The following is a 14,942-nucleotide window of genomic DNA, read 5'->3' as shown; positions in this document are numbered from 1 at the left end:
TACATTACGTCATCAACATTTTCGCCATGGTAGCGACTTGTCAATCACAAGGTAGCCACGTCCTAAAGCATAGCTGCTTTATTATCTATTTTATTCTAAATGGCCTCACTTTTCAGACTGGGAGCTACCTGCTTGGGAATGAGGTATTTTCAGATCTGTTTTAGGCCTCGTTCATATCTGGAAACAAATCTGAAGGTTTGACTGTGTCATTATCTAACTACACAGATCCTGTGCTTTGGCCCCTTCATGGTCTTTGTCATCCATTAGATAGTGTTAGAAAAGCTCAGTTAACCCTCAAGCTTTGATTTTGTCTTGTTTGCACATGCGATTGGGCTGGGCTAGTTTGTCTAGGGAGGTTTATTCATGTACAAATGTGGGATGCTTAAAAATAAAATTTAATTTCTTTTTAAGTGAAATGTAAACAAGTCAACAAAAATGTAGGCAAAACATAGCTGAGCATCAATTCCTGTGGTATAGACACTATTTCTTAAGTGTCTTTATACTTGTGCACAGCCTGTGAGTCAGGGATGGGAAACCATTAAATGCTGCTGTGTTTTTCCGTAGCTGTGGTGTTTTTTTTTTTCATTTAAAAAAAACACCAAAGAGTCTTTTATCCTGTAAAAGTGAAACTCAAAGGCTGAACATAAATGAATGCAGACATGAACGTGCGCACTCCTGAGTATGCGAGAGTGTTGACATCATGCAAATCACAAGCCTCCATGTCAATTTCCCATTACTAGCAGTGTCATGGCTTCTCTTCAGTGAGTCAGAGGAGAAGTGGACACAGATACAACACACTCATCAACACAAAACCACAAGGAATGCATCATTGTATTTATCATGTCTTTTATTGGTGTATAAGTACGTGCATTGCTGTACTTGTATACAAATATTAGTTTAAAGCCCCCCTCCACTCAAAACTGTGTTTTGCTCATTACTACTTCACTTGGATGTTTGAGCATCACTGTGCAAAATTATGTATGTGCAGAGTTTGAAACTAGAAGGCTGTTTCACATTTAGCTACGGAAAGTGGAAAGTTTCTCTGTACTTACTGAAAATCTCAGTTAAAGGCGTGCACCCTGCAAGCATGGTTTATGACATCACACTCCTACTCATGCAACCTACACAAGTGTTATGTGGAAAAGCCTCCAGTGCACATACACTGAGAATGGACTTTTCAGTGAAGTAGGAGACATCTTGTGTCCAGTAGTTAAACTTTTGAAATGAAAAATATTTGTATATTAATAGATTCTGACATTTTTAATCAGGTGAAAGGAGTAGTTGTCATTTTAAGAACAAGGTAATTGAACTTTTTTATGGTAAAACCACATCAAACACAAATTATGATTCAAAGCGAGAACATTTTTCTATGTCTTAAAACATGTCTAGAAGGGATCTGTAAGGACTTTCCCTTGAATCAAAATAGCATTACATTTCTAACTCACTCACTCATTATGTTCATATTCTTTTTGATTATTTCCATGATCCACCATCTGACCAGCAAACACATATAGTAGGAAAAGAAAAGATTTTATCGAATCATACAGCTTAATTTTACTCCTCTCCTCTCTGTTTCTCTGTTTTTTTCTTATATACAAGCACTGTGTCCAGTCACATCCACTCAGTGTGCAGTGGCTTGTCCCCGCTCACATCCCTTTTCCATGTGACTGAAGAATGCATTAACATGGCAGAAATGACTTTCTCAGTGCAGACCTTCAGAGAAAATGAAAAGACCGAATGATGACAGTCAGGCAGCTCTGTCTTCCACATGCACGCACAATGAAGCGTAGCTGTCATTGGGAAATATGTTCACTTCAAACCAGATGATATCAGACAAGCTCAGAACAATGAAAATTATGCATGAGGCATTTTGGTGTCCCTCACAGTAATAAGACGGAGATCAAGCCCGCTGCACCTCTCTGCCTGTTTTGAGCCTCGGAAGCGCCTCATCTGTTATTAGCACATTATACAGAAAGTCTCTTAATCCATCAGGCTCATGCAGGAACAATGACATCACAGCATCCATCTCAAAATTAAGGAAACGGTGCCATGTTGATATAGAAACTTTAAATTAGAGGAAAAAAATGTATTTGTTTGTAATAATGATGATCAGAACAGTAAAAGAATAATCATTATCACTGTTGCTATAATCATGCAGCTGTAACCGAAACCTCAGCTCATGTTGGACTCAACAATTTTAGGACCAGAAGAATTTGCAGGAAATTCCAGCTGCCTCAGCATGCTTCTCCACGCCTGTCCCCTCACACACATACACACCCACACACACTGCAGTGCTCATATGCAGACACACACTGATAGTCATACAGTATGTGTGCGCACACACACAGACAAAATGGAGAACTGGCTGCACTGTGGAGCAAGGACAGGATGTGCATGACTGATGATGAAGGATGGGAGTTCTATTGCTGAAATAAGGAAGCAATTGAAGGACACTGCACTTCCTGTGTCCGAGTAAAAATATCAGTATTTTCAGCTCAACTCTGAACTGTTATATATGTCAGTATGTGTATTAATGAGATGAGAAAAAAGGCTTAGAGATGCCATTTGAAGGCATTTTGGTCAAAAACAGAGAAAATTCAGTCATGGTGTTGCAGCTTTTTTGATAATCAGTTAATCGTCTCACTCATCTCTCAACTCAATACCTTTGGGTTTTGGACTGTTTATGGGACAGAACAAGACATTTGAAGATGTCATCTTGGGAAGTTGTGGACATATTTTGACATTTCACGGACCAAATGATTAATGCATTTTTGAAAAAAATTGTGTCTGTTTTGCAGAATAAAAACTACTGTACATCTGACGCACAAACAGGTGCTAGACACAAAACATGAGAAAAAGTATAAAACTATATATTTATGATGACTTGCACAGGTGATGTCTGGAATATCTGACGGGCTGCGTCTTCTGACCACCCCAGAGGACCCCAAACAGCAGGCTTGGCATAAAAAAAAAAATATACAGTACAAAAGGGCAGATTTTTCTCATCTGTTCCAGTCTATAATCTGGAGCGACTGCCCAGACAGCCGAGTTGATCTTTCGGACAGGCTGCTGGCGTGTGAGAGTGACAGAATAGGAGGAGCAGGTTTATGCTTACAGTCAACATGGAAGGAGCCAGGAGCAACCAATGGCAGGGGTGAACATACAGGAAATGATGCGCGTGTGGTTGGAGTGACTCATGACCTCAGTATGCCACAGATGAGTTGTCCAGATGTGACTCCACCCCCCCTCACGCTCTCATACGTTCCTTATTTTTTTCTCCAAGTCCCAGTTGCTACTCCCAAGTTTCATAAAACAGACTTATTTACTCTCCTTCTATATTTGACAGTGCCTGTTTCCTGTCATCGCTAGTTATACAAGTCGCTAAAAATCAGCGTCAAACGAGAACATTTTTGATGCCCCTTTTATCTTATATTAAAGTAAATAATCTGTGCAATATTTATTCGCTGCTCAGTAAAGCAAAAATCCTGATGAAAATTGGATTGTAAAATGTGCAGAGCAAACATAACGTATTTTAAACATTTGCTCTTGTTTTTTTAATTACTTTGAAGCACTCCGACAACTCGTTTTTTGTCCCAGTGTTTCTCATTACTTTCTATTACGTAAAGCATATTCTAAATGAGCTGTGCTGGAAACAAGTGTGTAAATGAGATATGAGGACACGTTTGGTTGCACAGGAACACAAGAGTCCAGGTGAAAATAAATGAAAACCAAAAAAAAAGATAAGCATTATCTTTATAAGCAAGCCAAAGCATGAGAATGTGAGGCAACGTATGGGAGCTGAGAACTCTCCCTGGGGGAAACCTAGAAATGAAGCCGAGATGGATTTAAGTTCACTAAAAAGCAGGCGCTGATGCTCCACGCTATGCACAGGAGGGCTGATCCCAGAGCTGTCACTAAGCCTCCCTTCCCTGCTTGTACTTTAAGAGCTACAGTACCTGCTCCCCCTGCACAGTGAGCTAACAGTGCGCCGTTCAGCACAGACACCGGCCTGAAATCTCCTTAAGAGGTCATGTGCTGTTAAAAAGGCAAGCCAGTCAGCACATTTTCAAATCTTTTCTCCATTCACAACACTTTGTTCGGCTTTAAACCTCTCTCTCTCCTCTTTCCCCCCCCTCACACACATTAACCTTGAACTATGAAATACATTTCGATCTTTAGTGTACCCTTTTGTAACCTGAATAAATCATCCACTTTATGTTCTCATATAACCCTCGTGAATCTTAACAGAACCACATTTAGAGCCAAAAGTTGTTGTCTTTTTTGCCATTCTCCCCCTGCCTGTGTTTCTGGTGCGACGCCTTCGCCAGATGCTTGAGGGAGTGTTATGGAGTGCAGGAGGTTGGCGAGGGGAAGTGGGGGTTGGGTTGCACGAGGGGTGGGTGTTCAAGCTGCAATCATAGTTTAAAAGTGAAAGTTCAGAGGTATCAAAGAAATATTTGCCCCATTAAAAAGTAATGATACTGATACATTTACGCCATTGATCCCCTGTGTTAGTGGTGTATTATGAGCAGTGTGAAGATGTATGTCCTCAACTTCTGCTCCTATGTATACCTATTAAGAGCAAAACACTGCCAAGCACTGCTCCATTTAGTATGGATTTTAAATACCTTATGTAGACATCCACTTGTCTGTTGTTTTTCTTACACACAGAAGGGAGCAGAGAGGGTGATCAGGAAACCACGTTAAAAACAAGTTGTTCAGAGAGAGGGAGGGAAAAAAAAAATGAAGAAGGCAGCCGGGTCTGTTTTTTTAATTATGCTGTGTTGTTTTTTTATAGCATAGTTTCAGACAGACAGAGCTGCACTTAATGAATCCAGACTGTTTTTCCCACCTCTGGGGAACAGACAAAGGGGAGGGATAGGGGGATGATGCACGGAGGAGGAGACAGGGAAGGAGAATGGGAGGAGATACTGTAGAAAAGTCTCAGGCTATGCTGAAGCCATTTCTGTTCCGCAGAGGTGGAGGAAAATGGAGAGCAGAGTGTGTCAGAGAGCGGACGACATTTTTTTTCAGGGCTTTCAGCACACTTTTAGAATATTGCACAATTTCTTCTTTTCTCCCCTCCTTTGTTTATCCATTGCTTAATCTGTGAATCAGTGTGTTGTGGGGCAGCTGGAAGCATTTAAACAGAGAAGTCTGTGTTAAAAATTAAGAGCACCTTTGGGAATACGGCCCCTGATTCCCATAAACCTCAGAAATGCTGCACAATGGCCAAGTTTCCCTGGTGGAAATCAGATCTCTCCCTCCTGCTTCTTTTCTCTGTCTTCTTGCTTTTTTCTCACTTTTTCTTCCTTTCCTCTCCGTCCCTTTGCATTTTTCTTTTATCCGTTTTCCACTTTTACTCAAAACCGAAAAACACTTGAACGAGTTCCACACCCCCGCCCGTCCGCCCTTTGCTAGTTGACCTCTTCAGAAAAATGTGTCAGTTTCTTCTAAACACAGAAGACTCCTCTGGAATTACAGTCAGATTTATTGGTCCATAGCTAGTAAGCTTTCACTGGGCGCACTTTAATTGCGCTTTCATGCCGAGGAATCTGCTTCGTCATTTCCCCCCACCCATGCTTTTCTTCCCTGGTTGGAGAAATAGATTCTCTGGTCTCCCCTAAATCAGCACAGTGACCCGATCACTCCGGTAAACATACCACCACATTAGACCTCCACCCTTAGCACTGAGCACCGCATAACCGAGGACCCCTGCAGCACGACTTTCGCCCCATATCTGAAGTGTTTGTGTATGTGTGTGTGTGTCAGTGTGTGTGTGTGTGTGTGTGTGTGTGAGGATAGTTCTGTAGAGAGCAGGGCTCATGGCAGCTGTGAAAATACAAGTCTTGTGGTTTGTGAAGCCCTCCTCCCCACTCCTCTTTCTCTCTCTCTCTCTCTCTCTCTCTCACTCGCTCACTCATATGCAGACATATAGTTTTCATCTTCCAGGTTGATACGTGAAGGTACTGCAGTCAGTGTTGGAGGAAGTATTCAGATCCTCTACTTAAAGGTACCCTGTGGAGTTTTCTTGTAAACAAACAAAAGTTATGTTTCTTTCTCATAAAACATTTGCAAAGCCAATTTTTCAAGTTTTTAAAATCTTACATTGTTTACACTTATGTTTACGAGCTTTGGCGGCGGCTGTGGCTCAAGAGTTAGAGCGGGTCGTCCACTAATCAGAAGGTTGGTGGTTCGCTCCTCCAGTCCGCATGTTGAAGTGTCCTTGGGCAAGATACTCAACCCCAAATTGAGCCCATGTTTGAATGGGTGAGCATAGAAACACTGTGGGGCGCTTTGGATAGGAAGCTCTGTATCACTACTGATGAGCAGGTTGGCACCTTGCTTGGCAGCCTCTGCCATCAGTGTATCAATTTGTGTTTGAATGGGTGAATGTATTGTAAAGCACTTTGAGTGGTCGATAAGACTAGAAAGGCGCTATATAAATGCAGTCCATTTAGTCTTCTGCTTCCCTGCCTTTGCTGGCTTATTGCTGCATTTCTTGGCACATTACAACCACCTGCAGAACATTGGAAAAGCATGAAACCATTGGCAGGACTTTGTATTTAATCACCTGCGTGTACGTTCATGTGCGTCCAGACAAGACACAAACAAAATGGGACCTACTCATAAAAAACTGGTCTGTAGCGCTACTAGACGTCAGAAACTCCACAGGGCACCTTTAAGCAAAAGTAAGCAAAACCGCAATGTAAAACTTCTTGGATTCAAAATTGGATTTTCTTCAAGTGGCTATAATTAGTATTTCCATATTAACAATGGATCACATGACTTCTTAAGGTGTTGCTCATAGTGATGAGCCCACTGGGAAGTATCACCGGACTCTGCAGTTTCTTTCAGCTATGCAGAGGAGGAAGCTGTGCTCATGAAAAAAAGCTATTAAAACCTGCTGTACATTACCAGCACCAAATGGAAAACAGAAAAAGTTCTAACTAGCTGGTGAACATAGTGACACATTTAGCAGCTAAAGAGCCAGATATTTCCCTCAGGAGTTATTATCTGAGTTATTGGAGACAAAAAACAGAGTTAGAAGAGAGGGAATATTGGATTTGCATTTGTCAGGTGGACAGAAACACGACTCCAAATGAATGCTAATGTTGTCCATAGCAACTGGATGTCTAAATAGTCAAGTGTTTGCCAGAAAGTTCTTAAAAGGTGATTATAAGTCAGTGTCAGCAGCTTGTTTCCACTGCTCCCAAGTGGCTAAAAAAATCACTCATTGCGGTTTTAAGTAAACATCAATCAGAAAATTGCACTTGAAGTATCAACAGTTAAAGCACTACCTATGCAGGCAGAATAGCTCCTGTCAGTGTCATATTATTATGTATTATATTATTACCGATGCATTCTGTACTATAAGCATGATAATAATAATAATTTGATGTAGTAGCTGGTCAAAGTGGAGCAATTTTTTTATATTGTTGAGCATCTTAATTTACTGTATAACAAGTCATTATAGATTTTTAAAAACCTAACATGAAAAGTAAGGAGCTGTTTGTAAGTAAATGTAGTGCAGTAAAATGTGCAATAATTCCCTCTGAAATATAGTGAAGTAAATTTATAAAGTGACATAAAAGGGACATAAAATAGAATAACTTAAAGAAACTAGACATAAAATACTTCAATACAGTACTTGAGTAAATATACTGAGTTACTTTCTAACACCGATTACAGTAAATTTATCATTCTGTCCTCACATCTCCCTTTGCTTCAGCTTTAACAATAGCTGTCTTTCTCTGATCCTTGGCTGAGATTCAATGTGGCTGAGCTGGTGTTTGAGGAAAGGAAGGAAGAGGAGGGAAAGAGGTAACCAGGGAGAGGGGTATATTCATGTCTCGTGTTTTTCTTTTTCACTATTTTTCTCTTCACTCAGACCCTGTGTATGTGGCCTTGTGCCATATTCAGAACAGTTTGGATAGAGCAGGGGGTATTCCAGTTTTTTTTTCCTTCTCCAGGCTTGTCTCCGTTGAACTTCTGCAGGCTGTAAATATTCCATAAAAAGTGTGTGTATGGTGGCATGTGCGCGCGTCTAGGTGTTTGATTTTCATCAACGGGTGGGGCACTGGTCTTCCCTCTGAGTTGAGCCACAGGAAAATAAACCCAGATGAAACCACACGCCCATCGTCACTTAGCTACAGCTACGGCAACATCACACTCCTCAAAGCAACAAACAGCCTGTCTCATATTCTGTCTGTCTGAGTGACTTTGAATGACAGAAGCATTACCTAGACACTTGCTAATTGGAGTTGGCTGTCATCTCATTTGTCAGTCAAGAAAAATGCCCTGAGTACAAACCTGAAAATCTGGACTGTGTGTGAATGTGTGTGCGTGACTGTTGTAGAGAGAGAGAGAGCAGTTAAAGTGGCTGCTACTCAGTATTGCTGACTAATTTAGTTCATCATATGACCATGAGTCAAACCTCTTACCCATCTGCTACAAGTATGTACAACAACATCGCACGCTGAAGCTCTTTAGAAATGTGATGTAGTTGCTTACAAAATGAATCCCTCAAGTACTGAAAACACTGTTTTCGCTTCCCCCTGAACCTCCTGTGTCCCACCTTACCCCCTCCTTCCACCCACCCCCGCTTTTCTGTCCAGATGTGGAGCAGATGGCCATCGACTGGCTCACCGGAAACTTCTACTTTGTGGATGACGTGGACGACAGGATCTTCGTGTGTGACAAGGATGGGCAGACATGTGTCACCCTCCTGGACCAGGAGCTGTACAACCCTAAAGGCATCGCCCTGGACCCCACCATGGGGTCAGTTTGATCTCTTTCTTTCTTTGTCTTTCTTTCTTTATGTGTACAAAATACTCAGACACAGAGGCAGGCACCCTTATCTGTGCTATCAACCAGAGATCCTCCTGCACTATAAATGGTTTTATGCAAACTCACAGTCTTATGAGAAGGACCAGAGTCCGACTTGTGTCATCTGTCGTTGTTGCCCAACTGAAAAAAACAAGTTGCATTCGGGAAAGGGTACATGGTGGTTTTGGATGTTGAAGTGATTGAGTGCAGATGTTCTGTTGTAGGTTTTGAGTGTAAAACATGTTTTTGTTTCAGCCCTTTTGTTTATGACAAAACTTTCCAACTGAATTCCTGGAAGTGTGTATATATCTGTGGTGCATGCTTGTGTGTTTGTTTGTGTGTGTGAGTTCTGAAAGCTTGTGTGTTTTTCGGGGAAAAAAAGACAACACAAATGGGAGACTGTGTGTATTTGTGCACACATTTGCTTGTACGTAGCCACATGCATCATTTTCATGCCACGCAATTTCCTCTACTCTTATCAGTTCTTCCAGTAACAAGGTAAGATAGATTCACTCTAGCTGTTTTTTTTTGGTTTTTTTGTGGTCTGCATTGTCATTACAGGATGAGAAAAACCTCAATAACAGCAAAACAAAATAACAGCGAAAATATATATTTTTTTTTTGTGCTTTCCAGAAATCACATGCTGACTAAAAAAAGTAAAAAATTCACATAAACCAACATCATTATATTTCTACTGGCCTTAATCTTTGTTCCTATCAGTTCAAGTTGTGGAATTTATCCACTATGGCAGGTTTTTGTGGAGTTTAGTTCAGACAGAAAATCTCAAGATATTTGATGAATCGTTGAATCATTAACTTAAGTTATTGAATGTTTATGTTTTTCCATAGTGTGTCACACCACAAAAATCGTTTGGAGTGAGTTTTTCACTTGTATCCACTTGTTTAACACATTTACAGTGGAAATGTGTGGGGTAATGGGTTCTTTCAGAATAGTGCTAACCTTTAAACCCACAGATGCTCAGAAAGAAGTCCAAAATTCAAGGTCTTGAAAAAAGTAAAGAAGAGTTACTGAAACCAAGTTAAATATCTTGTTTTGTCTGACAAACAATCAAAAATCCAAAGATATTAAATTTCTGTTTAGTGATATAAAACAAATAAATGCAAATCCTCACATGGCAAAAAGAAGGGAACAGCAAATGTTCAGCATAAGTCCTTGAAAAAAAAAAATACAATGACTTAAAACAAGAATCTTGCCTTTTGTCTGGCATCAGGGATGCTCGTCTTCTTTTACCCATTGAAATGCCAGAATATTATTGGCTCCTTGTGATGGAAATAAGGGTGAGGAATCAACTATTACAAAGCCAGATTAGCTGAAAATGAAACAATTTAACAAATCAGTTGATGTATCCATCCAGCTATCCTCAATCAGGTCTGGTCCTATGTTTCCGTAGGAAGGTGTTCTTCACGGACTACGGTCAGATCCCTAAGGTGGAGCGCTGCGACATGGACGGCCAGAATCGAACCAAGCTAGTAGACAGTAAGATCGTGTTTCCTCACGGCATCACACTGGACCTCGTCAGCAGGCTGGTGTACTGGGCTGATGCCTATCTGGACTATATTGAGGTGGTGGACTACGAAGGAAAGAACCGGCACACCATCATTCAAGGCCTGCTGGTGAGAACAACTGCACCGAACACACCACACTCCCATTGTTTCTACTTAAAGATAATCTCTCTTAAATTTACTGTCCTTATGTATGCTGTTCATAATGCTCTAAAAACTTGAGTGGGCGCCAGACATTTACAGTTCCCTTTATATCATTTACAGTTCCCTATATATCTATAATACACCTTTCTCCTGTGTACTCCTGTAATGCGCTCTTGCCCAGTGAGTTATGAGCAGGGAGAAGATGGAGAGCTTTTGCCTTTTCATTAAAGCAGCTGATTAATAGTGCCTAATACCAAGGCTGTTGATGTAGCAGTGCTGGTGAAGCACAGTGGTTCTTAAAGCTGTTACCATGGCTTTTACTGTGATCTGTGGAGAAGTAATGGCTTTCATTTACTCACTGAGCCTAAGGGAACAGACATGCACACACACAAACAAACCTCTTGTTTTGTGTGTGTGTGTGTGTACAGCTGTGATAAGGTATTAGTACATGGGTATCCTTCAGGTAAAAGTTGAAATAGAGTGTGTTGGTATTAATGATGCCAAGTCTGGACTATTTTGCCAAGATGTGTTTTTAAAGGCCTTACACGCTCTCTGAAAGCTGCATAGAAAACATGTTTAATACAGAAATACATCTTTTAAAGTTAAAATAAAACTTAGGGAGCTTTTGTTAGGAAAAAGTGTCCCATCCCTATCAATTGAGACCCTATAGATTCAGTGTATTTGTGCAAATGCAATTCTGCTGTTGGGTTTGAATAGTTACAGTGCAGCCATGGCAAAGATGAATAGCTTCAGATAAACCTTTTAAATGAATTCTTGCACAAAATGAGGACTGTGGATTTTATCTCCCATCTCTTACATTGAAAGCACATTAGGAAGGGATCTTATAATGGTCAAGATTAATTGGAGGAAGGATTTCAGCAAGAAAAACCTCTTTAAATGATCATTTGGGCACCTGACTTGTTTTAAGACAGACTTGAAAAATTGTGAGCCTATTCTTTAAGGTTTTTTTGTTTTTTTTTTGCTCTAATGACTAGTGGTAGTCTATTTTGTCTTAGCTACATCTGTTGAAACGAATAAAGGTGACTCAGAGCACAACCAGCCTGCTTTAATATTTCTCTCTGACTGTCTGTGTCTCTATATGTCTTTCTATGGTCCACTGTGCTCCACATAGCCTCCTGCAATAGACAGCAATGTCATCACAGGTTTCTATTTTTTGAGAGCAGTGGAAACTTTCGTGGTTGCTCTGACTTACATCAATGGTTAACAGTAGTTTAACTACTATTCTACATCAGTGCACATGGTTCATTAAATGGCAGGTAACCATGGCAACAATACTCATGCCACGTACCAGTTAACTCTCACTTGTAAAGTAAAACTAACCATAAAAAATAAAACATGATGATAATTTGAATAAAGCCCATAAGTTTGCTCATTACACACAACACATCATTTCAAATGATGTGTTTCAGCCTACACAGCCTCCTTCAGAGCATATAAAACTGTGTGCAATCTCACAAAATACATAAAGAGTTCATTTTTGTAAAACGTCTTAGCCAGACATGCGTATACTGTATGAACAAAGTAGAACTATCTACTAGACCCATAAAGACAACATCAAATCTTTCACACACTGATCGGAGCACTCAAAGAAAATGGTGAACTGAGGACTTAAGTGCCTGTGAGTCAGTACCTTTGCTCTCATTTAGTCTCTTTTTCATTCGTCTTTTACACTTTTCATTCTCTCTTTAAGATCGAGCACCTGTACGGGCTGACTGTGTTTGAAAACTATCTCTATGCCACCAACTCGGACAACGCTAACATGCAGCCTAAGACCAGCGTGATCAAGGTCAACCGCTTCAACAGCACAGACTACCAAGTAGTGACGCGGGTGGACAAGGGAGGTGCGCTGCACGTCTACCACCAGAGACGCCAGCCTCCAGGTAGACTACACACACACACACACATTCATGTCTCACGCATGGCTGATTACTATATGGATGTATCTGGTTTTGTGACTTTCACTCCTCCTTCGTATCCAGTGCGTAGCCATGCATGTGAGGTGGACCAGAATGGGAAGGCTGGAGGCTGCTCTGACATCTGTCTGCTGGGAAATGGCCACAAGACCCGGACCTGCCGCTGTCGCTCTGGATTCAGCCTGGGCAGCGATGGCAAGTCCTGCAAAAGTGAGTAAGACTATTTGTGTAATGAAAGAACAATTAAGTTTCAACTACTGCAAATCAACACATCTTTCAAATGATTAACATAGAAACTGTAAATACTATAAGTCATCTACTTGTCCAAAGACTCTTTTGAGTCATCTACTTCAAGCATTGATTCAGCACATTCAGTGCTGATGTGTGCAAGCTCCCAGCATGACTATAAGTATAAACTCGGGAGCCACAGTGATTCAGCTTCATTGACCCAAAGCCAAGGGCAGCCAAGGTTGGATCAGAGATGTGGTTCTCCCCTGGGTTGCAGACTGGGAAAGAGCTATGAACAAAGTAGCTGAGCACCACCATAACTTAGTCTGGCTCTCTTGCTCTCCACTGACCTCCCCATAAGCCTGATTCAGCTTGTCTGTGAAGTGTTTTAATATTCTATCAACCAATAATAGCATTATATTGATCTGCCTCTTGAGAATAGACTGTCCTTGAAAATGACACAGTTGATTTAACTAAAGGCAATCTGCCGCTAACTCTACAAAACCCCTCCTCTTCTCCCGCTGCCTCTAAGGACATAATTGAAAATCACTTAATTTTCATTTAGGTCTATTGCTGATCTTGCATGCAATTTACTTCTTTAATCAATACACATTATTTGGGAAAAAAAAGCAGCGATGAGTCAGCAACTAATTTCTTGATTCTTTGTCGAACAAAAAACAATGAACAACACGATATCGGCAGGTGATTTTCACTCTTAACTGCTTCTGTTGAATCCTGCGCCTTTTGTGTTCTTGTTTTGCTGCAGAACCCGAGCATGAGCTTTTCCTGGTCTACGGTAAAGGTCGCCCAGGGGTCATCAGGGGCATGGACATGAACGCCAAGGTGCCAGATGAGTACATGATCCCCATTGAGAATCTGATGAACCCCAGAGCTCTGGACTTTCATTCCGAGAGCGAGTTCATTTACTTTGCCGATGCCACCAGCTACATCATCGGACGACAGAAGATTGATGGAACTGAGAGGGACACAATTCTGAAGGAAGGTAGATAATCTGAGAAACACAAATGATGCCACAGACAGCTCAACAGAGTAAAATTATATGGGTTCAAAATAGGGCGCAAAAGATTTTGAGCTTGTGAAATGATGTTCAGAAATCATTTCAAGTCTACCTGTGAAAAAATTCTGTTTTTAAAGGTGTAGGAAATATTTGAGATTGTTTAAATTAAATTTGTGCACAAATTATTTTAGCTGTGAGATTACATAAAGACCTTTGACTACAGATTCAAACTAGAAAACTATGTGTTAAACTCAGAACTCAGAGTTCCCATGCTGTGTGAGACACCGAAGTTACACATGCAAACAGATGCATTTAGGTGCATTTAGGTTACAAGTTCAAAGTTTGTCCCAGTTTTTGGCTGTAAAAACAGGGCCAAACTTTGTACTTGGAACTTGCTGTAAATGCATGCAGAGTTTTTATTTCACATGTTTATAAGGGGTGATAAACAACCACCGGCTTTGAAATTATTTCACAAGCTCAAAATCTTGTTAAAAGAAACATATTTTTTCTGTTTACCCTTTATTTATCCAGTCCTATCCTATTGAGATGAAGAATTGTGTGGGTTGCAGTGGGCTCCTTTCTACTATTTAAGACAGAAAACATTTAAAACTCTTATGTAATAAAAATACTCTCTTAAAAAAGAGCCAAATTTTCAGTATATTGCATCAATAGGCAGCATAAAATCAAGGTTTAAATTTAAAACTATCAAAATAATCTTAAGTGAGGTATAAGTATGTGCGCTGTAACAAAAGGCCTCTCACCAGCAGTTTGTGTTTGTCCCAGGAATCCACACAGTGGAGGGCATAGCTGTGGACTGGATGGCTGACAACTTGTACTGGACAGATGATGGGCCTAAGAAAACCATCAGTGTTGCTCGACTGGAAAAGGCTTCACAGACTCGCAAAACTCTCATTGAAGGAAAAATGACTCACCCTCGTGCCATTGTTGTGGATCCTCTAAACGGGTAAGCTGGGCAAAGAGATGGAGCGAGCATGTTGTTTTTGTTTCACAGGAAGAGGATAAAGGTCACTTCGCAGAATTCCGGTTGACAGCTGCACAGTCCAGGAAGCGCTTTAGGCATCATCTGAAATGATGCAGACTTTGTTTAATGAAGTATGATTAATGTCTTTGTGTGTGCTTGTTAGTGGTCATGCAACATGTGATGAGATAATGATGGGCGTTTGTTTCATCGGGTCAGCTGTCTGATGACTCAGGTGAAAGAATTCAGCTGCTCTTTCACTCAGCTTTCAGCAAACTTGTATCTCT

The 14,942-nt window shown here is 40.7% G+C and overlaps 1 protein-coding gene across 1 annotated transcript in view; it reads left to right on the top strand.

The window, feature by feature from the left end:
* LOC137181696 (low-density lipoprotein receptor-related protein 1-like) overlaps positions 1-14,942 on the top strand; it is a 98,227-nt gene that overhangs the window by 38,798 nt on the left and 44,487 nt on the right. Inside the window, exons 7-12 of the mRNA XM_067587575.1 lie at positions 8,619-8,781; positions 10,241-10,463; positions 12,208-12,397; positions 12,497-12,640; positions 13,425-13,661; positions 14,460-14,640. Coding sequence (XP_067443676.1) covers positions 8,619-8,781; positions 10,241-10,463; positions 12,208-12,397; positions 12,497-12,640; positions 13,425-13,661; positions 14,460-14,640 — 1,138 coding nt within the window. The remainder of the gene's footprint in view (positions 1-8,618; positions 8,782-10,240; positions 10,464-12,207; positions 12,398-12,496; positions 12,641-13,424; positions 13,662-14,459; positions 14,641-14,942) is intronic.

This window comes from Thunnus thynnus, chromosome 4, assembly GCF_963924715.1.
Source record: "Thunnus thynnus chromosome 4, fThuThy2.1, whole genome shotgun sequence".
Taxonomy (NCBI): Eukaryota; Metazoa; Chordata; class Actinopteri; order Scombriformes; family Scombridae; genus Thunnus; species Thunnus thynnus.
This window is presented reverse-complemented; position numbering and strand designations above follow the sequence as displayed.